The sequence below is a fragment of the Prionailurus viverrinus genome, chromosome D1 (assembly GCF_022837055.1).
Source record: "Prionailurus viverrinus isolate Anna chromosome D1, UM_Priviv_1.0, whole genome shotgun sequence".
Taxonomy (NCBI): domain Eukaryota; kingdom Metazoa; phylum Chordata; class Mammalia; order Carnivora; family Felidae; genus Prionailurus; species Prionailurus viverrinus.
In genome coordinates, this window is record NC_062570.1 from 68,634,456 (window position 1) to 68,658,724 (window position 24,269).

General features: G+C 51.7%; 1 protein-coding gene across 1 annotated transcript in view; it reads right to left on the minus strand.

The window, feature by feature from the left end:
• The window catches only part of DKK3 (dickkopf WNT signaling pathway inhibitor 3), a 47,123-nt gene that overhangs the window by 4,742 nt on the left and 18,112 nt on the right, over positions 1-24,269 (minus strand). Inside the window, exon 5 of the mRNA XM_047823642.1 lies at positions 126-218. Within this exon, the coding sequence (XP_047679598.1) occupies positions 126-218 (93 nt within the window). The remainder of the gene's footprint in view (positions 1-125; positions 219-24,269) is intronic.

Genomic DNA, 24,269 nt, shown 5'->3' on the forward strand with positions numbered 1-24,269 from the left:
GGACATGGTTAAAAGCCCCACAGAAGACTTCCCGGAAGGCTTCTGCCCCAGGTCTCCTTCTCTGGGACCCAGCCCAGCCCCCAAGACCCAGTGCTGCAGCCGCAGACGCCTCTGGGCACACTCACCATCTGCTGGTCCCGGCAAGGCTGGCAGGTGTACTCGAAGCTAGCAAACTGGCAATACCTGGCGGGCCCGCAGTCCTCGTCAATGATGCACTCCTGGGGAGGGGGAGGGGGCGGCTTCATCAGCAGAAGGCAGAGCAGCAAACCCGCAGTGTCCCATTTTATCCCAGCACGCCCCCCCCCCCCCAGGCTCAGGGTTCTCCAGACTCCCCCTCACTCCACGGCCATGTGGACTCCTGCTCCTCAGTATCCACACCCTCCAGGCTGGGCGGGGCCCTCGCCCACACAGGGCGCCTGGGCCTCTACCCTCCAGGACGCCGACCCAGTTCACACAATGGCATCTGTGTGCAGCCCCCGCCTCACATACCCAGGGCGGGGAGCACGGAGACTCGGGGCCATCTCCAAGCAGAGCAGATGGATTTAATAAAAGAGCTAATGAGTTCCAGCCCCAGGCGGCTGCACAGGAGGGGCTGGAGCCCAGGTTGCTGACCATGAAGGAAAGGGCTGCAGAGGGTTCCCGTTGCCCCCCTCCTCAGAGTCCCGGGTCTGGGGCTGCCAGGCAAGGGCAGTTGCTAGCTTCCAAAGGAAGGAGGGCAGCTGGCATGGGACCTGCAGCCCAGCTGGCTGGAGAAGCGGGGGAGAGAGGGAGGCCGTGGGAGCGGGCTGGTCGGGAAGAGTCCCTTTACACCAAACTAGCCACGCCGTCTGGGGCCCCGTGGCCTCTCTGCACCTCCGTTTCTAGGTCAGAGGCAGGGGAAAGTCATCTCTACCTGCTGTCAGGCAGAGCCACGAGGTGGATCAGGGGGCATGGAGCACCCCTGGGGCTGGCACCCTGCCGGGTCCTCCTAGTAGGGCTTCCTCCTGGCCTCCCCATGGCAAGTGGGGCAGCTCTGCGAGAGGGGTCCTTGCTCTCAAAAGGAGGGGTCAGTATTTGTCCTGTTCCATACCAGCAACCCTAAAATGCCAGCATGCCACCATCATGGTTTTTACAGGTGAGAAAACAGGCTCAGAAAAGGGCAGAGGGCTGCCTCAGCGCAGGGTTGGGTCATGGGCTGTGCCCCCAATCTGTCTGAACCCCAGAGCCTGTCACGGCCTGAGAAGTCCACGGCGCTGTAAGTAAGCCATAAGACCACCACCCGCTCCTAGACACATTCGGCTCAGCCAGAAGCATCCAGGTCCAGGCACTGCTTCCAAACCAGAGAAGCAAGAGAATGGGGTGGGAGAGAAGAAAGGAGAGCCAACAGGCAGGGAGTAGTTTCTCTGAATCTGGCCATGTCTTGAGGCACTGGGATGTAAACACGAATATGAAAAAGTCCTTACCCTCAAGAACTTCTAACTCCATTGAAAACAACCCCCCGCCCCCCCGCCCAAAAAAAACTAACAGGAAAGGAGACAAAAGACACAGACAACTTACGAAAACAAAAACCCTTCTGCCTCTTCACACAGAAAAAGATGTTCAACCTCACACTTGAAAAAATGTGACTTAAAAGAGCAGGATACCATGTTTTCACTTAGAATGGACCCAATTAAAAAGGTTGATGATATCTGTGGTAGGCAGAGAAATACCCCTTCCCCAAATGTCCGACTCCTTGGAACCCGGGACGCGTCACATTACAAGGCAGGGGGAAATTAAGGACACAGGTGGAATTCAGGTTGCTAGTCAGCTGACCTGATGGTAAGGAGAGACTCCTGGTTATCCAGGTGTGCTCAATGTCATAAGGGGCTTTGAAAATGGAGAGGTGGGGGGCAGAAGAAGGGTCAGTGTCAGAGTGATGCCACGTGAGAAAGACTCCAGACTTCACTGGTTTTGAAGATGGAAGAGGGCCATGGGCTAAGGATCTATCTCTCCTAGAGCCTCCAGAAGGATCTCAGTCCTGCTGATACTCTTAAGATTTCAGCCCAGTGAGTCTCGGGTGGGACTCCTGATCTCCAGAACCATAAGATGATCAATTTATATTGTTGTAAAACCACCAAATTTATGGTTGTTACAGCAGCGATAGGAAACATTATAATTCCCATGTTGGTAGGGATTTGAGAAAATTGGCGTTGCCAGATGCTTTGGGGGTAATTAAAACTGAGCTGGATGTTTTTTGCAGGCAATTCATCAGTTTCTATAAAAAAATTTAAATGTGTATCTCCCGACCTCATAATTTCTCTTCCAGATGATTATCCTCAGAAACACTTGTCCATATGGACAAATATCAGAGCACAGGGATTTATTTTTTAAAGGGTTTATTTGTTTTTGAGAGAGAGGGAGAGTGCAAGCAGAGGAGGGGCAGAGAGGGAGGGGGACAGAGGATCTGAAGCAGGCTCTGTGCTTACAGCAGTGAGCTTGATGAGGTGCATGAAATCACAAACGTGAGATCATGACCTGAGGTGAAGTCAGAGGCTCAACCAACTGATCCTCCCAGGTGCCCCATGGGTTTTATTTTTTTAAGTAGGCTTCTTTCTCAGGGCAGAGCCCAATGTGGGGCTTGAACTCATGACCATGAGATCAAGACCTGAGATCAAGAATCAGATGCTTACTTGACTGAACTATCCAGGCGTCCTGGAATACAGGAATGTTTAAGGCTATACTGTTATTTTATTGTAATCCAGAAATAATGTGAAAGCCCAATGAGAGGGAACAAATTAAATGATCTTATATGTGGTCACTTCTTAGGGAAATGCCAGAGGGCGGACATTACAAAGAATGCGGTAGCACTGTTTACAATGGCTCAAGAAATAAAAAGAGCAAATGGAGGACCTGCAGAATTCCACTTTTGTGAAGCACAATAACTATGTGCGATCCATGCCTGTGCCCAGCACAGTGCCTGACATATAGAGGGCACGTGATAGTTAAGCGTGGAATGGATGAAACCTCTTGATTGTTACTGTGGCAATCAGGCCAACAAAATGCCGATCATTAGCAAGGATTTGGGAACCAAAGCAAAAAACATACACATTCCATTAATCTGGCTTCCCGTTTCCCAAGAATCCTGCAGACTTGGAATTTTCCTCTATATATGCTTCCTCTTCCGGATCTTTAATTTAAAAAATATGTACAAGCAAACCATAAGAGACTCTTAAAAACTGAGAATAAACTGAGGGTTGATAGGGGGTGGGAGGGAGAGGAAAGTGGGTGATGGGCATTGAGGAGGGCACCTGTTGGGATGAGCACTGGGTGTTGTATGCAAACCAATTTGACAATAAATTTCATATTAAAAAAAAATAAATATGTATATATGAACTACAACCTTACTAGCACCAATCCCTGGGAGGCACTGCTATTTACCAATCTCCATCAGGAGGGGTGCACATGTATCCTTTGGAATATCTTCCTTACCCTAATGACAAAGCATTCCCTGCAAAGCCACAGCAAAGTAACTCATTTTCTTCCAGATATGAAAATATTTTTGGCACGGAACATTGCCAAACACTTCTGAAAAGCCTCAATACACCAAACCTACAGGTTTCCTTTGCTGACATGTTTTTGCTAACTACCAGAGAGCTCTGGTAAGTTAGTTCAGCATGACTTCCCCTGGAGAAAGCCGGGTGCTTTTGTTCTAATAATCCGGCAGCTTGTTGGTTGTGGGTATGTCCTCTCAGCAGCCCTGGCGACTATTCTTTAAGAACTGTGATCATCCTGGAAACCCTGGAACTCCAAGGTGTGAAGAAATCATAAAGGCCAAAAAAGCACAAACTTTGAATCCTGGTTTTTTTCACTGAGTACCTGTGTGACCTTGGGATATTAATTCAACCTCTTTTGAAAATGAGGGTGATAACAGGACCCACTTCACAGGACTGCTGTGTTGAGTTAGTGCTCTGTGAATGGTGGCCATAGCAACACAAAGCTGGACAGCCCATGCCCATCTGATGCCTTATCCCCATGGAGCACTAACCCCCCTGCCAAGGGACCAGCTTGTCGGAAGGAAAGTCTAAACAGGGGCTGCTGTCTCTACCAGCAACTCTCTGTTTCTATCCCTGGAAACACTTGAGGATTTCGCTATCTAGTCCTGACTTATCTCTATCCAGAGAGTGTCAGATCCATGGGCAGTGACCTGTACACCCAATAGGAGTAAAGTTCCTGGAGCAGAGTGGCTTCTCCTTGTATGAAGATCAGGCTTTCCGTAGAAGGTTGTTGTTAGGATGTCCTTGGAACCACAGTAGAGGGGACGGCCATCTTGCCAGCGCAACCCAACCAAAAGCCCCTAGTAGCTGCCAGAACGAATTGGAGGTCAACCAATCACCGAGAGACAGAACGACCTGACTCGAAAAAGGCCCACCCGGACCTAAACCCGGAACCGCTGCAGCTTAAAAACCCCACCCCGCCACACCTGGGGGCGACTTCCCTGACTCCTCTCTCTCTCTCCCTGAGTCACGGAACCTCGCCCGAGACCTTAGTTCCCAAATAAAGCCTTTGACTGCTAAAATTTTTTAGCTTCTGACTCCTATCTTTACCCTGCCTTATGCCTGATCCTAACAGTTGTTAGTTTAAGTGTCTCCACTAAAGACTCCTTAACTGCAGGAGGCAAGGTCCCAACTATCCTGGGAACAGGTCAGGTCCTCCCATCTTAAACAAAACTGACTAGATGGGAGGTGGGGAGTGTGGTGGACATGGGTTGGTGCCTCCTAAGCAGAGCCAAGTCTGGAGCTGAGAAATCCAGGGTTTTACTACTTTAAATTTTTTCTTCTGTTGTTATGTTTATTTATTTTAGAGAGAGAGAATCAGAGTGTGAGCAGGAGAGGGGCAGAGAGAGAGGGAGACACAGAATCTGAAGCAGGCTCCAGGCTCTGAGCTGTCAGCACAGAGCCCGACGTGGAGCTCGAACCCATGGACCGTGAGATCATGACCTGAGCCGAAGTCGGAGGCTTAACCAACTGAGCCACCCAGGTGCCCCTATTCTTTCTTAAAAAAAAAAAAAAAAAAAAAAATTTTTTTTGAGATAGAGCGGGCAAGCAGGGGAGGGGCAGAGAGAGAGGGAAAGAATCCCAAGCAGGCTCTACACTGCCAGTGCAGAGCCTGAAGCGGGCTCAAACCCACAAACCGTGAGATCCTGACCTGAGCCAGAATCATGAGTCTGACGCTTTAACCAACTAAGCCACTCAGGCATCCGCAGGATTTTATTCTCTTTAGTAGTTCCAGCTCCTCTTCCCTGTCCACATGTGGGCCGATGTCTTAAGGGGGCCTCGGCACCCAGCTAGGTGCAGGATGGCTGAGGAGGTGAGTTCTGAAGGCTTGGCTGCTTCCCTATCTAAAGGGCCGTGGAGGTTCTGGGCTTGGGGTACCTCTTGGACCATTAGGACCAGAAGAGGGAACCCATGCTACACCAAGGCAAAACTAAAGACACACAGCAGTGTAGACTGTCGGGGTCACCTGAGTGCCACAGAGCAGCTGGGATGAGATGTTACAGAGTGTCCTTCAGAGCCGTAACAGCCCTGGCACAAGAGGCCCACCGGTGCCTGCCACTCGGCACAAACTCTCTTTAAGCCCCTCAACAGGGTCTTATTACCCCCACTTCACAGACCAAGAAGCTGAGGTTTAAGGTGGTGGATCCGCCCAGTCACCCAGCTCAGACGTGAAGTCAGGAGTTCAACCCTCCAGGCAGGCTCTTTCCACCTCCTAGGAAGATCACCATTTTTCTCCTTCTTCAGCCTCACCAGTGTCCTGTCCCTCAGTCACAGCTCAGCAGAGCCTGCCAGGGACACACCTCCCCAGTGACAGAAGACAGGAACTCAGGGCCAAGGCCATGGCCCCTGGGCATCTGGGTCTCGGGTCGCTAGTGTCCCGGCTTTGGGGCTCCTCTCCAGGCCTGGCCACTCCCTGTCTGTGCCGCTCCTCCCTCCCAACTGACAAACAGCCTAGAGGCTGGCCGTCAGGACAGAAGCCATTCAGAGGATCTGGTCTGTGCAGTCTGGAGGAGGACGGAGCTATATTTAGAAAGCTCTGGCCAGAGGCCCCGCAGGGCTCAGTTCAGATGCTTCGGGAGGTGGGGCAGGCGGGGAGCACACCAGAGATCTGGCAGGATGCCGGGCCTGGAAACAGCCCCGGTGCGTCGACACGATCATGAAATAGTGGAAAATGGCAAAGGTGCTGTTCTGCGTCTTTGATTTTGCGTTCAGCGTTTATCAGAGGAGAGTGGCTCTGAGGAGGCAGAAGCCCAGAGCAGTGGGGAGAAAAGAGCACAGCAGCCCCGTCAGGCTTTCCTCAGCATACGTGCAAGGCGAGCGGCATGTGGCTTCTCTGTGGCCCTTGTGCTACCGCGCTGGGCTTTCCCACCCTGGCCAGGGGCACTGCCCACTCTCCTTGGGAGCCCCAGACTGTCTCGTTCTCGTGACCAGGGCCATCCACGGTGTCAGCTCCAGCCCAAGGCCTAACTCCTTCCCCGGGAAGGAGGGAGGACACACGGAATGGAGGCCCAGGGGTCCTCCACCGACAGAAACTTGCTCATCCCCAGAGCTTTGTGCGCCACGGATGGAGGGGAGAGGATGGTGGTGGATGCTCGGAGAGCACCTACTATGTGCCAGCACTCACTTGAGCCTTAGTGGGTTCCCCGGTCCTCGCAGCACCCTGTGAGGTCAGCGCCCATGACGTACCCCCCAGCATGGGCTTGGCTGCCATTCACGAAAAGGATACAGGAAGAATGAACAGATGAACTCTTTCTCAACCTCCATTCTGCAGGTAAGGAAATTGAGGCTCAGAGCCCAAAGTCACTGATGACGTTTGAAAACCCAAGATAATGTAAACCCAAGTTTGTCAGATCTTCCCACGCAAGCCAAGGTTCACTCTTCCCACCGCACCTGCTGCCTCCAAATGCCCAGCGTGGGTTGAATTGTATGCCCTGTAGTTCATACGCCGAAGTCCTAACCCCAGTACCTCGGGGATCCTATTTGGAAATAAGATTATTACAGATGAGTTACTGAAGATGAGGTTATTAGGGTGGACGTGGTGTCCTTATAAAAGGGAAGTTTGGACACAGAGACACATGGAGGAAAGGTGATATGAGACAGTAGACGGCCATCCACAAGCAAGGAGGGAGGCCTAGACCTGTCCTTCCCTCACAGCTCTCAGAAGGAATGGGCTCAACACCTCGACCTGGGACTCCCAGCCTCCAGAACTGGAAGAGAATACATCTGAGTCACCCAGGCTGAGGTGCTTTGTTCCCTTAGGAATCCAACACAAGCCCCTGCCCCCAGCAAGCTACGGCCATATCTTCTCCATCTTGGAGATTCCATCTCATTCAGCCTCTGTCCTGAGTGTCAGCATTTCCCTGGGGGAAGGTGACAGAGAGGAGGCCAGTGGGGAGGCACTGGCATATTCTGAAGGCTGTCGAACCTCAGGGACCAGAGCATGGTTTCCTGGCTGAGCCCCACCCCCCATCAACCAGAAAGTTCTAGGCTCTGGCACCCCAGGCCCAACTTGTTACTTGAGGTTTGGGTGAGTGGTCTTTTCCTGGCCCTGAGCATGGGGTTCTAGGCCCTGAATGCTCCCAGGATGACAGATGGTATGGTCTGTGCGATAAACTGATAACCCACCTGCATGTGGGGCTATTGTCTGAGCTCTGGCCCTCCTGAACAGAGATGCTCCTGTGGAGCAGAGCAGACCATGGGGAACAGTTGTCCTGATCCGCCCAGGACTGGGGGCTGCCAACACCAGAAGGTCAGGGGCATACAGGAGAGCCATCCCTGTGTGGAGTGCACGCTCCCACACTCCCCTCTCCAGCCCCATCCCTGCACTCGCCACGCTGCTGGCTTACTCATTTCCCCACGCCCTCATGGCCACCCGGTGCCAAGTGTACCTGGGGTGGCATGAGGGGCAGACAGGTTTGGCGCCCATGCCTGGGCTTGACTATGGGTTCACTTACAAGCTGGGTGATCTCGGGCAAATTACTGAGCCTCTCTGTGCCTTGGTTCGCTTATCTGTAAATTGTGAACCTCGTGAGGTTGTCATGCAGATTAAAAGAGATGACAGGTGGGATGCCTGGGTGGCTCAGTTGGTTGAGTGTCTGACTTTGGCTCAGGTCACGATCTCACAGTTCATAAGCTCGAGCCCTGCGTCAGGCTCTGTGCTGACAGCTCAGAGCCTGGAGTCTGCTTTGGATTCTGTGTCTCCCTCTCTCTCTGTCCCTCTCCCACTCATGCTCTGCCTCTCAAAAATAAATAAGTGTTTAAAAAAAATTTTTTTAAGAGATGACAGGTGCACCTGCTTAGAACAGTGCCCAGGCCCCAGGATGTAACCCCTCAGGGCGCACCTCCATCTGCAATGCTTAACTCACAGCGGGAGCTTAAAGGTGGCCATGAAAAGGCTTGAACAGCCTTCTAAGCTTCAGTTTGAGCCGGTGCATTTTGTCCCATTAATGGAATGCCTCTCCTAACTGCAAAGGCCCAGAGTATCAGGTCAAGCCAGGGCTCGTCATCCATCACCATAAGACCACCTCCTGTTTCACCCTGGAGCCCAACCCAGTGTTCTACGGAGATAGGTCAGACCCTGGGAGCAGGCAGGCCGGGGGCCCTGACGCTGCCTCTGTAGGACAGCAGGGTCCCCAAGGCTGGGCCCTGGTGCAAGATCAGGAGAGGTGCCGTGAAAAATCAGCAAGAAGCTTCCCTTCAAGCTCTACGAGATTGCCAAATCAGGCTTTCCTGCCCTGTGGGTCTTTATCTGACCTTAAAACCAGTCCAGTCACAGGAACCTGTAAACCACACATGGGTCTCGAACACAGCAGGGCACCCCCAGCCTCTCCTGGACCCTGCCCTGGAAACTTTCAGCCAGCTCAGGACAGGTAGGGGGCCCCAAACCTCACCAAGAGTTCTGGCCTGACCCAAGAAGCAGAGATCACCCTGTGGAAAAACCCAGGCATGAGCCAGGAGCCGACGCCAGCCATTCTTTTCCTGAAGTTCCAACGTGTGCAGAAGCGTGGGTCTCCTGGGGCCATTCCCCCAATTCTTCCTTCCCCAAGTCACACAGCCCATGAAACAGGAGCCTGCACCCCACAGCTGGGCGGGCACACCACCTGTGGAGAACACCTGCTCCCGACCCTTTAGTGCCATGGATGGTTCCGGAAACAGTCCTGCAGTTCTCGTTCTCCTCCTGCCCCTGCCCCCAGCACACGCAGCCCCCTGACCCTGGGCCCTCTGGCAGCCTCCTCACTGCTCCAGCCGCCCAGGGAGCCTTCACACCCACCGGTGGTCTTCAGGGCTGGAGACGGGGTGTTCCAGACAAAAGCCTTTCCTCCACCCGGGGCCCTGTTGTGCTGCCAGCCGAGGGAGACGGCCAGCCTCACACTCAGAACTTCCCAGCACATTCTTTAGGCCTGAGTGAGGTTTCCCCTGTCAAAGTCACGCCCGTATTTAATTCCAAAGGAAATTCCTTCCTGTGCCTGAGCTCTCCCTAACCAACTGAGCACCGTTGCCCCACCAACATTAGAAACTGTGCGGGGAGCCCTCTCCACACCCCACACCATTCCTGGGGTCTTGGGGTCTGTACCGTCCCCACCCCCGCAGACAGTGGGGTGGGACCCCTGGGCCTCGCCTGGGTCTGACCTTTGCCAGACACATCTAGGACACAGTCGGCGCTCTACACGCAGAAGGTGCCTCCTGCTCAAGTCATCAGGAGCCTGCCAGGAACTCCGGGTCCCAAAGCACCAACAACGTCGCAGCAGCCAGGACTGCAGCACCCCCCAGGTCCCCCAGGATGAGGAAAGGACTCAGTCCCACCGACCCCCACCACTGTCTCCTTGCTTGGACCCACATGAGACCCCTTAGTTTTGGGGCCTCGCAGTGGTAGGACCGCCAGATTTAGCAAATTAAAATACAGGATGAATCTGAAATCCGTATTTCGGATACGTGGAGAATAGTTTCGTACAGTAGGCCCCGAATATTGCTTGGGACAGACTTAGACTAAAAGTTACTTTCGTGTTAGACATCTTGTGTTTCATCTGCCAAATCTATCAGCTCAGCAGGAGTGTTTCTTGGAGGAGAGACAGTGAGATTGGCCTTGGGCAGAAGGAGGATGAAAAGAAGGGACCAGTGGCCACAGAAAAGGGTGGCCTCAAAGATACCCATGAGGATGAGCCAGCAAGGACATCGGGGAGCCCCCTCTTGACGCTGGGCTGTCAGCTGGGAGCAGAGGACCACCGGGAGTCTGGCCCGTCCATCAGGGGCTGTGCGTGCAGGCACAGCTTCTGGACTTCTCATGTTTCCTGTACACCAGAGTTGTCCTACACCCTAGATGCTGACTCATGTAATTTCCACAACAATCCGCTGAGAGAGGTACTTTTATTATTTCTGTTTTATAGATAAGGAAACAAAGGCACAGAAAGCTCAAGACACTTGCCCAAAGCCACACAGCTTGTGAGCAGCAAGGTTGGAATGTGAACCTAGACCTGCTGGCTCCTAGCTAGGTCAGACAAGGAATGGGAGCCAGGATCCAGAAGCCTGTGGGGCCTTGCCCTTCCCAGCCAGCCCTGCCCTCCACCCGTGAGCATTTCCTTCCGGGGTAAGAAGATCCCCAACAGAAGAGGGGGGCACAATCCCTGGTACCAGGAAAGGCACAAATCGTGCAAGTGAACCCCAACTTTCCTAGCTGCTCTGTCTCTCCCATCCACTGGGGGATACAGCCCACCCCCCCCCCCTTGTGCTTTCCAGTCACAGGGGGCACCACTGTGCCCTCCTCTCAGGGAAGCAGAGGCGGGGCTAGGCTGGGCCCCATCTTCAGTAGCCCCTCCCTGTCCTGCTATTTCTGTTGAGGACCCACAGGCCTGTGGTGGCTGCAGCCCCAGTGCTCCATTCGGGCTGAAGTCCCACAGGGGACTCTAGGAGAAATGCTTCCAGTAACGGGCAGAGAGCCAGGTTCCTGCCAGGTTCCCAGGAACTGAATCCGGACTGGATCCCAGGAGGAGATGATGAGTGCCAGAGAGAGACAAAGCAGGCTTCATTCCTTCCAGCTCCTGCCCCGAGAGGTCTCTATCCCTGCCCCGCTCCTTCTAGGGCCTGGAAATTGGGAGAGAGGGGCTCCCTCTCAGACTCATACACAAAAGTGAGGCCGCCTCGCCGACAAGGGAGGGCTTGATGGCCCTCACAGAGGGCCCTACCCACCTACTGAGGTCACACCTCATTCCCGGCACCATTCTTGTAGCGAAGAGGCTGGCTGCCAGCCTCTCCTCCAGGCTCCGACTGCAGCCCGAATTATCTTCCTAAAACACAAACCTGATTACGTACATCCCCAATCACAGCGGTTAGGAAAGCCCCAGCAGAGCCCTCGAGAAAGCAGACGAGCGACTAATTCAATCAACACCTAACAGAAGGAGACAAGCTGCCCTCCAGGCCTGGGAACGGCCAGACTGCATCTGTGACACTAGCATAATAAAATGATGTGACAAGGGGGCAGTGAGTAAAAACACAGGTGTGTCCCCCAGTGACCTGGGAGGGGGTGCCCGGGGTTCAGGCGGTGGGGTCTCTCACTCTGGCTGCAGCAGGCAGTGCCTGGAACCTGTGAACTGCCCTCCATAATACTGTCTTCCCATGGCTTGAATTCTTATCCAGCAACCTTCAGACAGCTAACCTGGCTCCCCAGGACCTCGGCACCAGATAGGGGGTGTCCTGGATGGGGTCTCAATGTTTCTGCCACTGCAAAGAGGCGCTCCTCACTTTCGCAAATTAACAACCTTGCTCTTTGGTTTACGCACCAGTGAGGTCGAGACATAGTTGGCAAGAGGGCCAAGAATGCCCAGTCTCTGGATGTACAGGGCTCAAGGGTCCTGGATTCTAGTAAATTCACCAAGGTTGTGAGCCCCCACAAGACCTTCACCCTAAGGACACTCTACCTTGCAACTCACTGTCTTTCTACCTTCCCTGCCAACCATAACCTGCAGTCTAAACTCTGCATGGCATACAGAGCCTGTAACAGTTCCCAATCTGCTTTCCTGTTGGATTTCCTCACCACCCCCCTAAGATCCAATCTTAGTTCCAACTTCTAGAATGCCCTCACTGATTCATCTTTAAGAAGCAGCACAAGTGTGCCCTCCTCAATGAACCCCTCCCTGACTCTCCCCACCGGGAAGCTAGCACTTGTCTCCTTGGTACCCCCTAGCCCTCTATCCACCCAAGTAGAAGTTGGGTGAAGAGAGGAAGGCATTTAGGCTCAAAGAACCAACGGAAGTTTGTAAGACTTGTCCAGACTCCCAGTGCAAAAGCCTGGATTCAGGTTGTAGGGGGAGCTTTTCTCTCTGTTGGGTTGGCCAACATGACCCCTGGCTGCCTGGTCATTGGTGTCACTAGGCAACCCAAGCTCGGAAATGCCTCAGTCCCCAAAACCCCCTGAGACCTTTACTTGAGTCACTGGCATCTTCTCACCCAGAGCACTTATAGAATCTTTGGGCCGAGCAATTGTTTGCAGAAATGAGAAGTAGGAAAAACTGAAAGAGCAGCATACCCACTACCAAATCCTCACCCTGAGAGAGCACAGAGGCTCTAGGGATTCACTTAAACTGAAGGTGGAGGGGGTGACACTGCGTGAGCTTCAAGGCTGGGTCCTACGAGGCCAAGCAGCTTCTGCTCAGCTCTCTCCCTATTCAGATGGCCTCTGGGCCAAGCCTCCATGTAGGGAGGAAGCTCAGGCTTCATGGAGAGGCCGGCAGCACCAGCTAGGGTCCCAGCTGACAGCTGGCAGCTGAATGCAAAGAGCCCCGAGATGATTCTGGCCTTAGCCACTGAGTCACCCCTAGCTTCAAGTCTGAGCTCCCAGAGTGTGGAGCAGAGATGACCCATTCCCGCCGCACCTTTTCCAAATCCCTGACCCCTCGGTGTGAGCATAACAAATATTGTTATACAGCACTGGCGGGGGGGGGGGGGGGTGGTGGGCAGACAACTAGAGGAGTGCTTCCCAAAGCTGCCGGTGCTTATGCTGGGCCCGCTCCCCTGTGGCAACCTCAGGCAGCCATTTAGAGCGAGGCAGCCAATTCCACATCCCTCTGCTTACTCGCCTTAGAGCCTGGTGGCTGATGTCAGGAATCTTTGATCTCCACTTTGGCCCTCTCTGGCCGTGACCACAGTACAGCCCTTGTGGCCCTTGGCTTCCCTCCAGGCCAAGCAGGTTTGATGCCGTTTTCCTTGGCTGGATGGCTCCACTCACTGTTTCAAAGTCCACCAAAGCTAGCATTTCTATGAATTCAAGTGATTTTCAGAAAATACCAATCCCTGTTGATGTTGAGTCTCTGGGGTTGGCGGCTGGGGGTGCCTCCTGTGGTCCTGATTGGTCTCTGAGGAAGAGGCCACCCCTCAATCCTAGTCATGGCCCCACGGTGCTGGAAGAGAGATCCATGGAGGATCTTTGTGCCTTCTGTTTTTTGTTTTTTATTTATTTTTTTTCAACGTTTATTTATTTTTGGGACAGAGAGAGACAGAGCATGAACGGGGGAGGGGCAGAGAGAGAGGGAGACACAGAATCGGAAACAGGCCCAGAGCCTGACGCGGGGCTCGAACTCATGGACCGCGAGATCGTGACCTGGCTGAAGTCGGACGCTTAACCGACTGCGCCACCCAGATGCCCCTGTTTTTTTTTTTTTTAAATTAACTCATTTATTTTGAAAGAGAGAGCATGGGCAGGGGAGGGCAGAGAGGGAGGGAGAGTGAGAATCCCAAGCAGGCTCCACACAGTCAATGTGCAGAGCCCAACACGGGGCTCAACCTCACAAACTGTGACTTGAGCCAAAATGAAGAGTCGGATGCTTAACTGACTGAGCCACCCAGGAGCCCCTGTGCTTTCTGTCTTTTGAAATAAATGTTCTGGGCAATGAACGGCAGGGGTCACAAGCAACGTCTGGGGAGCGACGGCAGGCCCTCCAGGCTCCTTGGCTACGGGTAAGGGCTATGGAAGGAGAAGTGGCATTGTGAGCAGTCCTCCTTGGAGGGAGAGGGATGGGGGTTGCCGCAGGCAGGTTTCCTAGGAGACGGCTCCAGGAAGCCGTGACAGGCATGTCTACGGGAAGGCAGGTTTTTGGCGTCAGTCTGAAGGGTCGATGCTGCCTGACCCCTCCCGGGCCTCTCATCTTCAAATTCTGCTGCTTCAGGCAAATCTCTACCGCCCTCCTCTTCCTCCTTTTCCAGTTGTGAACAGACGTAGCTGTCTGGCTCACATCTTCATCCACATCCCGCATCCCTTCGCCTCTAGTCCTGCCGGGCCTCGGCCACTCGTTGTGACACATGCAGCCAGAACCAGAGCTCCCCTTGGTGCTGGCATCTGCCCCAGACTAATAGCACTCAGCCTTGGAGGACAGCAGTGCCGTTCCCTTGGCAGTGGTGTCCTGGGCCTTCACACTGCTGTGACTAGAGGCCACAGCAGTACCTCGGGAGCAGATCAGGATGATGCTCCCATGTGACCGTGGCGGGCGGGAGCCAGTCAGGGCCTTGTGGGGTAGCCGGGATTTTGTGTCCTCACCCTCAGACATCTTATACAGCTTCTGATGAAATCATCTTGCTTCAAACAAAGCAATTAATAGGCTACCGCTCAGTCACATCCAGGTCGTCTACTGGCGCTCACTAACCCGGGTATTGTCCATGTGACTGGTTGTGTGATCATTCATTCACACAATGGGGGGAAGGATAATAATGCAGGAAATGAAGAGTAGGAATAGGGCAGGTTTCAGGGGTAGGGGGCAAATATCTGCTAGGTTTTTCAGTAATTACCAAAAGCTAGCTGGGTTCTGAGAGTGTTCTTTCTGCTTAGTCATATCTTGGTTACACTCACCACCCTGCCTCCATCGTTGGGGATGGATAGAGTCTCACAGTATTTACTCGGTTGGTATCTTGTTTACTCTTTTTATGAGTCAGTGAGCTGACTCAGCCTAACCCAATCCCTTCGTAATGATTTTCCTTTGCCTTGGGAAGGAATAGATGTGTCCCGTTCCTTCTTACTCTTAACCGTGGGAAATGGTGCCTATACGAGATCCGGTTTCTCAGAGGCTGGTGTTCTCAGACTCGGTCCCTAAGCACATACACTGGAGAGAACCGCGGGTGGTGGAGACCAGAGCACCTTCTCTTCTCGTCCATCCCAAAGGCATGGGGCTGGAGTCGTCAGTGGAGCGAGTGGGGTCTTCTCTGAGGGACAAAAGGCTCCGGGGATGTGCAGTGATCCCCCTGACACACTGAACGTCTCCAGCAGGCTGTCTTTTCAGTATCCTCGGGCTGAGCCATCAATGAGCAGGCCCCCAAGGGAGCCAGAGGTCAGGAGATACTTCAGGAGGCAGTTGACCCTGCCGAGCCACGACAAAGGTCTCTGGCCTCCCCAGACGGAGGCTGACCGCTGCTGGAGTCCCGAGCGGCTCCCCATCTGGGCCACACAGGCGTCAAACAGCAGATCTGGGGAGCACCTGAGCACACCTACATCCGAGATGGACCCCAATCCCAGCATTTTTAAGAGCCCCGCAATGTTGGTGACCAGCATTTGTTCAAACTTCAGTTTCCTGCGGATGGATCTTCATAGTCCTTACGATTCAGACCACCTGGATGGAGGCCGGCACTACTCTGGGCCTCAGGGCTTAGTCCCGTCTACGATGGTGGGGATTCCACTCCAGAAAATGCAACAGATGGATCCCTTTCAGTAAACTCTCCACCTAACAGGCTGTGTCTAAATCCGAATGAGTCAGAGGCCCCGGTGTGACTGGCCACTGGCCTTTTTCAAAATAGGGGGTCTTAAGCTTTTTTGTGCCATGGACTCCTATGGCAGCTAAATGAAGCCCATGGACCCCTGCTCAGAATAAGGCATGGTGAATAAAGGAAAACACACAAGACTACAAAGGAAGGTGATTGCACTGAAATACAATTAGCAAAGTATTTTGAGATACAGTGTGTCACGAGTTTCTTTACTAACACACTCAGTAAGTGAGAGCTACTGGCAGGCCTGATGATGACCTTAATTTCTAAATAGTGGTGACTGTAGATGCTGTTTCAAGCATCTGCAGCAACAGGAAGAGAATTTAAAATTGGTATTGGTCACAAAGGCACTGCTAATAACACTGTGCTTTGTTGCCTACACTCAAGATTGAGGGAAGCACCACTTTGATTTCGAAGTCCGTGAAGACAAGTGTGTATTTTTTTTTCCCCAAGAGTTCTATCCAGGTTAAGAAGGTGATCCCCATGCATATCCAAGGTTAAAAATAAAAAGCACGGCTTTTAGTGCCTCAAATTTCAGGCCCTCTTTTAAAAACACATTTCAAAGAATCCCTTCAAGTTGTTTTTTTTTTTTTTAATAGGAAAAAAAAAAAAGAAAATTGAAAGCAGCATGAAACAAACACAAAGTTGTTTCCCCCGTGCAGAAAAAGTCACTTCCCCCACCCTCTGCCAGGCCGCTGGGTGGGGGAACCAGCCTGGCATTCATCCTGGGCCTTGAATGAGCTTCCAAACCCCAAGTCCTGGCCCCTTTCCTACCCTTAGCAATTATCCTCTCTTCTCCCGGCACTACCCACAAAGTTCTACCACAGTGAGGGCTAAAAAGGGGCTTGTGGAATTGTTAAGCCTTCCAAGTTGAACGCTTATGTTAATGAGCCTGGAAAAGGCCTTAATATGTTTCAGGTGTGGAAAACACATGCTCTAGCCTCCTTCTGCTCATGAGGGGCCACGTCTTCTTGTGCTTCCCCGTGGTGGGATGGCGGGGTCGGGGGGAAAGCTGTGGCTGCATGCAGTGGTCTATGCAAGGTGGTGTGGGCACACCCAGCTTTCCTGCACCCGACACCCTGAGGCGCCGGCGCCGAGAAGTCCAGCCACACGGAGCTGAGACCCAGGCCCCGTGCTCTGGAAGGATCCGCTCCCCCCAGGGTAAGCTCCCCAGGTCTGCTTCCTTTCTCAGTCCTCCTTGCTGGGCGAGCCTGGGTAAGTCACCTAACATCACTGGGCCACAGCTTCCTCACCTGCAAAATGAGAATGGGGAAACCTAACAGACTACGTCGCCAGGAAGATGAAAGGTGGTGAGCGTGGCCACCTATCACGGCATGCGCCCCACATTCCGTTGCTGTTAGAGGCCTCCCATCCGGCCCTTCTGGAAGGTGGTGTTGTCCAGAAGGAGCCTTGGCTTTGAAGTAAAACACTTATTTCCAAATCCCAGCTCTGCCACCTCCATGCTGGGTGGCCTTGGCTGGTCACCCTGTGCTTCCTGGTCTTTAACAGGGAGCCAGCACCTCGTTTAAGGCAGGTTTGGTAAGAGTTAAGGAAAAGAGCGTCTATGAAATGGTCACACAGCGCCTGGCACATAGTAGGTGCTCAGTGAATATTCTTTTTCCCTTCATCCTTCCAATCTTAGCAAAGCGCTCGCGGGGAGGGGAGCGGCTCTGCCAGGCAGGCACTGAGTGGGACTACTAGCCTCTCTGCTGCCAGGTGTGTCTTCTCTCCGGGGAAGGAGGTCCCTATACACATTGTCGGGAGAAACACAGGGCCTGTAAGCAATGGGAAAAACAAAAGGGTGCCGGGTGGGGAAACTTGTGCATGTGGGAATAAGCCTACGTCCCGCGGCTTCCAGGACTTGAAAAGGATGGAGTCTGCTGGCCTCCACGCACCTCTAGCCTCCCAGGCACCCAAGGGCCTGGGGCTCAGGCCTTCCTCTGTCTTCCAGCCAGTACATTTTCCGTGCTGACCATAGTTGCGAGGCAGTGGGCTCTTACTGCCCTTTGTGCCTGCTCCGTCTTCAGGGAGGCCTTGAATCATGAGACTATGGAAAATTCGGGCTGTTTCCCTGCGGCTGGACTTTCCACATCACATCATTGAGATTTGTCACTGGCCAACTTCAGATACGTGGGCATGCCACCCACTTAAAATGCTTTTCTCCAGTGGTTTAGCATGTTCCTCTTTGGTGGCAGCTGGTCTCTCACCGACCAGTGGTGAGAACAGAAGACAGTGGGTGAGAGATTCCACGGTTTCCTGAACAACTCTCCTCTGCTCTCCTCTCTGGGTGACCCCAAGGGGTTCCGCCATCCTCAGGAGGGAAAGATTCCAGCATTCACTGCTACGGAGTTGTCCTTTGGGGAGTTTGGTTTTTCATTCTGGGTGTTTAGGGAGGCAGGAAGTGTTTAATGACTCAATGTAAATGACAGGAATGTGGGGCGCCTGGGTGGCTCAGTCAGCTAAGCTTCCGACTTCGACTCAGGTCATGATCTCACGGTTCGTGGGTTTGAGCCCCGCGTCGGGCTGTGTGCTGACAGCTCAGAGCCTGGAGACTGCTTCAGATCCTGCGTCTCCCTCTCTCTGCCCCTCCCCTGCTCACATTCTGTCTCTCTTTCTCTCTCTCAAAAATAAACATTAAAAAAAAAAAACAAAATAAAATCAGATAAATGATAGGAATGTAATGAGAGATGGAGAGATCATGAGAACCTCTTCAAGCACCTGAAATCACGGCTGCAAACTTGCACGACTTTCTCTATCAGAAATAGATCTATTTATCGAAAAGCCCACAATTTATGCCCAGGTTCATAGCCTGATTCTACCACTCAGTCAACCGTCTACCACTTCAAGAACTTAACTTCTCTACACTCTGGTGTCCTCTGCTGTGAAAGAATACTGACTTCTCAGGATGGTAAAGGATTAGAAGAAAATAAAACCTGTAAAAACCCCTGGTGCACAGCCCGACCAACACGAGGCGTTCAGTAATGTAGACAAATGAACGAAAGCTAACAAACACAGAGGGGGTCATCTTTCTTGTCATCTGCCTGTTTGTAGCTCTTCGCTGAACTTTATCTACAAGGATTTCTGCTCCTGCTTATATTCCCCAAGTTATTCCTTGGTCATACAGTCCTCATTAAATCTGTGCACTCAACTACTAAGTGCCTACCTCTGGTCAACACAGAGGTGAATGTGACAAAGTCCCTCCCTTCCCAGTGATGAAGGGAGCCTAAGGCCAGCTGAAGGCAAAGCACGTGCTGGCAAACACCCCCACATGTGTGACATCCGTCGGGCACTCCAAAGGAAAGGAGTACCCAGGGAACAGTTCACTGATCGAGATCACAGTCATGCAGGACAACGGTCTCCATCAGTTTACATATGTCTTAGTAAATTACCAGAAAAAGGCACTCTTATCAACAGCCTAATCTCCAGACACCTCTAGGCTCAGTTTCCTGGCGCCCCCACCTCACCTTCCCCTCCATAGTGATGTGGGGAACAAAGAAGGAAATGGTAGGTAAAATTAAATTTCTTCTTGACCTGCAGCCCTTTGACAAATACTTGAGGCAAATACAGAGTATAACATTTCTCCAGGAACTCCCTACTGTCTTAATGTTAATGCCTTGCTACAGAGAAACAGCCTTATCTTGACAAGAGCAAGGCCTCTCATATCTTATGAGTCTTCTTTAGCATATGCAAGTCCTTCTAGATGCCTCCCCTTGGCCTTTACCTCCCCCAACTCCACGGATATAACCTCTCACTCTTCACAACCCCAGTGCAGCTCTTTCTGCCCAAGGGTCCTGTCCCGTGCTTTAATAAAATCACCTTTTTGCACCAAAGACATCTCAAGAATTCTTTCTTGGCCGTTGGCTCTGGCCCCCCAGCACCACTCCAAAACCCCATCACTAGGGCTCATGGTCTTCTAGACCCTTCTTCCTGCTGCCACTTTATGAACTTCTGATTTTCTCCCTGGGCCTGAGAAGACCCTTCCCCATCGGTCTTCATCATCTTTCTCAGCATGAGGCAGACCGTCTTCTCTGTTACTAATCTTTGGAGATGTGGCACCCAGAAACCTGCTTCCTCAACAGGAAACTCCAGGTCCACAATGTATTAAAAACCTAACTGGACAATAAAGTCCCAACTCCATGATTTGGAGAAAATTCATTTCTGTTTTCTCATTTTGTTCTAATGTTTTTTTTTTTTAATGTTTGAGAGAGAGACAGAGTGCAAGTGGGGGACGGACAGAGAGAGAGGGAGACAGAATCTGAAACAGGCTCCAGACTCTGAGCTGTCAGCACAGAGCCTGACGCGGGGCTCGAACTCACAGACTGTGATATCATGACCTGAGCCAAAGCTTGAAGCTTAACCAACTGAGCTACCCAGGGCACCCAACTGTTTTCTCATTTGTAAAATGAGAGGTTTGGTCTAGAGCAGGAATAAGAAATGGATGTCAAGTATAATGCGTTTCCAACTGATTTCCAGTGGCTGCTTGAAGTGCTGGGTTGTCTCAAGTTCCAAGGCCCTATCTGGGCTCATTAGGAAGTAACTGCAATGGCTGCCATAGTCACGGTGGTGGGGGAGGGGGGAATGGCAGTGTTGTGACACCTGCTTTCATCCCTAGTCTACAGGAGCTCGAAGGTCCCTGATAAAATTTTCCATTTATAACTGTGACTCAGTGCAATATCGTTTTACTTTATCTTTGGCATGACAACTGTCTTCATACACAACTTTCTCATCTGCTTTATTTAGCACCTCAGCAGCCATCACCTGAGAAACTTTCTGAATTACTGTGTTTCAAGTGGAGCAACTTTACAACAAAACAAACATATTTATTGATTTGTCACAGTCCAGAAAGCTGCTTCCTGTCCCCAGGGGTCCGGGAAAGCAGGTCAGAAGGAGAATTTACATTTACTGGGTGTCTATTAAGTGCCAGATGCTTTCTACACATTGTCTCTTCTAAAACACCCTTGGGGCGGTCACTGAATCCTCCTTTCACAGAGCAGGGACCAGCACTCAGAGCAGTGAGGGAAGCCCTTCCTCTCCCTCCACGGGATTCCAACCCATGGCACTTCGCGACTCCAAATTCCACTGCACTGTGCTCCCTTAAATGTGCCCAATGTCTTGTTTCTTCTTATTCTTCCAGGAGGTGGAGGTGAAAAATGAAGCTAACGGCAGTTCTAGACTGAGCCATGAGATGTGTGCAAACCTTTAGATGGCCCCATCCCCAGCCATCATTCCCATGGTTTTCCCTCCAGTCTGCTGGAGCTGTCACCAAGAGCAGACGTTCCTGCCTGACTGGGAGGCCAGCTAAGCTCATCAGATTTGGGGGCCTGACGGTGAGTCCCCTTCCTTACCCAGGTCCCCTCCACTGGCCCTACCTCTGATCCAGAGGAGGACAGGGCATGGCCAGGGCCTCCACTGGCACTGTCCTCTGTCCTTCCTCCCAGGAAAGCCCTCCCTACCACCAGTGGGAATTCAAACACTGCTGCCACCACCACACGCTCTCCCCGGAAGTCAGAGACCCCACCTGAGCCCCCGAGAGTCTGTGGTTCCCCCGGCAGGAAAGTGGGAGGCCTGTGGAGCCTCCATGATTCTTCTAGGAGACTCTGTTGGGGGGTCTTGTAAAGGAGGGAGGGGACAGGGCATAGATTAAAAATGGTCAAGAAAATCACATCTTTGGATCCCAGAGATGAATCTCCAAGATGGAGGCTGGCCCTGCATGCAGCCAACCTGGGGCTAGAGGCTGGGGCCAGGGTGGGAATCTCTGGGCAATGGCGGCAGCTACACCTCAAAGACATCCCCTGAGGCTGTGGCTGTCACACTGCAGAGGCCACACTGCCTTAACCAAGGGCAGCAGAGCCCAGGTAGTTTTATCCAGTCCTTCTGCTCAGATTGGGCCCTCGAGTCCCCCAGCGCCTGCAGTCATGGAAACCAAGAGATAAAAAAATGTCCTACCTCATGCCCCCCTGGTGGGAATGGACAATAGGTCGGCTGCTGTGGGAAACAGTATGAAGGTTCCTCAAAACATTAAAAACAGAATTACAATATGACCCAGCAATTCCAGTTCTGGGTTGATACCCAAAAGAACTGAAATCAGGGACTTGAAGATAGTATTTGCAAGACCCCTGTTCACAGCAGCATATCGGCAATAGCCCAGAGGTGGAAACAACCCAAGTGTCCACTGATGAGTGAATGGAAACAAAATGGCATAGGCATACAACGGGAATATTACTCAACATTACAAAGGAAGGAAATTTTGATACATGCTACAACATGCTAAGTGAAATGAGCCAGTCACCAAAAAAAAAACACCCAAACCTAAACAAAACAAAAAACAAAAACAAATACTGTATGATACCACTCATAGGAGCTACCTGGAGAAGTCAAATTCCTAAGAGACAGAAAGCAGAAGATTAAGGGTTGGGGTTGGAAGAAAGGATGCCGTAGGGAGTTACTGTTTAATGGGTACAGCGTTTCAGTTCTGCAAGATGAAAGGATGTCTGGAGATTGGCTGTGGTGTGAGTGTACCTACTACTGAGCTATGTACATAAAAATCATTGGGCACAATAAATTTGATGTTGTATGTATTTTACCACAATTCAAAAAAATGGTCCATTAAGTGTACGGGTTTTGGGAGTTTGGGAATCAAGAAGACGTGAGGGATGTGTTTTGTGTTTTTTTTTCTTTTAGTACAGGCTCTGCTTGTACAACTTCTCTGAGCCTCAGTTACTTCATCTGCAAAATGGGGTCAGTAGGTATCTGCCTTGTGTGGTTCCCACGCAGATTATGTAAGGGGAAGTTGGTCAGATCCTAAGCACAGTGCCTGGCACACAGCCAGGACTCCACAAATGGCAGCTCTTCCCTTCATCATCATCTATTACTATTAGCGTCATTATGGTCATTAGTTATTACTGAGAACTCCATACATCACAGCACCGATGGGGTGGTCTGAACTGTTACCAGGATTTTCCCTGAAAATGAGCAACAGGTGGATTTGGAGAGGGGGGGTGGTAACTTTCTGGCCACTGTCAGCACCATACAGACTAAATGAGGGAATACGGTGGGATGTTGTGGCCCTTGGTATTATTTTTTTTCCCCTGATGTTACTTTTAAAATAACACAAAGTGGGTTCATGAGCTTTGGGGAGTTATTCAGAACAATGCCAAGGGGCAAGGAAGGGCAGAGCCACATATCTTACAGCCAGGATGCAAAGGTCCTATGGTGAATGTTGCTCAGGCCGCTCTGGGGGAGGGTCCTTAGGTCCCAGTAGCAGCAGACAGCCACACACCTACATGGAGAGTTCTCCAGCCCCGGACATGCTCGGGCTGCTCAGAAACCACAGAAGTTGGCTTGTTCTGCAGCAGATGCCGTCAGCCTGATGAGATTTCAAGTTCGATCACTGTCATTTAGCTGGCCTGCCTAGTGGCATCAAGCAAAAGCAGACCATTCCATTTCTAAGTAAACGTTTCCAGATTCCAATCTCTGAGGCTGGGCATTTTGTAGGGCACAAGGGACTCAGACCTTGAACTTCACCAGGATTAAGCAAAACTTTGTCCCCACCAATGAACGTTTCCACTGACCAAACCATGTCTTCCTGGTTCTTTCCTCTGAGGATTGTGTGGAGCCTCAATACACTGTATACACAGTACAGGGCATGTCAAACTGTTTCAGATGCAGGATGTTACTAACTCAGCATGTATGTCTAACTCCTTGGCTGGGCTCTTGAAGCCTTTCCTGATCTAATTTCTGCCTCTCCCCAGCCTCATCTGCTGCTCCCCCCAAGCATGCATCCGCTCTGGCTTTCTAAACTATGCAGTGTTCCTCACACGTGGTCTTATTTCCGTAAGCCTCCCTGGCTTTGAACCAAGAATGTTTCTGCAAGGAATGCCCTTCCTCCCCACAACTGAGAATTCCTAGATATCATCCAAAATACAGCTCAACTGTCACCTCTTCCAGGAAGCCGGCTGAGAAATGTGAAGGGTCTAAGACTTTACCCTGCTTGCAAAGTGACAAGTGAACCTTCCACGGCTTCATGGATGGCAGCAGAAGACAGGAGACCCCTGGGTCAGAGACAAAGGACCTTACTGCTGACAACACAGAAGTAGTATGAGCTTCATGTCTGTGACGGGTACCCTTGGCTTCAAGTCCCATGGGGCAACCAAGGGGGGGCCCAGGTGGGTGTGGTGCATTCAGTGGGTGTGCATCAGAGCTGAGGAATGTCCGGCTTAGAAAACCCAAATCTTTTATAACAGACTGCAGTCAAACCTGCCCTCTGCCCAGGAGGAAGAGCCATCTCTATCTTCCAAGGCTGCTTGCTGTACAAACATCCTTGAAAAGACAGTCTGGAGCAAAAGGGCAATTAGTGCCTCTATTTATAAAATGAGCACAAATGCCACAGACTAGGAAGGACTGTCTCCCAAAAAAGTCCTCCCTGGCTACCTGATATGGCAGCTGCACGGTGCTCCCTCCTATGACCTCTGCCTTAGGAAGAAATATGAATTCACGTTATGACCGGTGTATTTTTTTTTT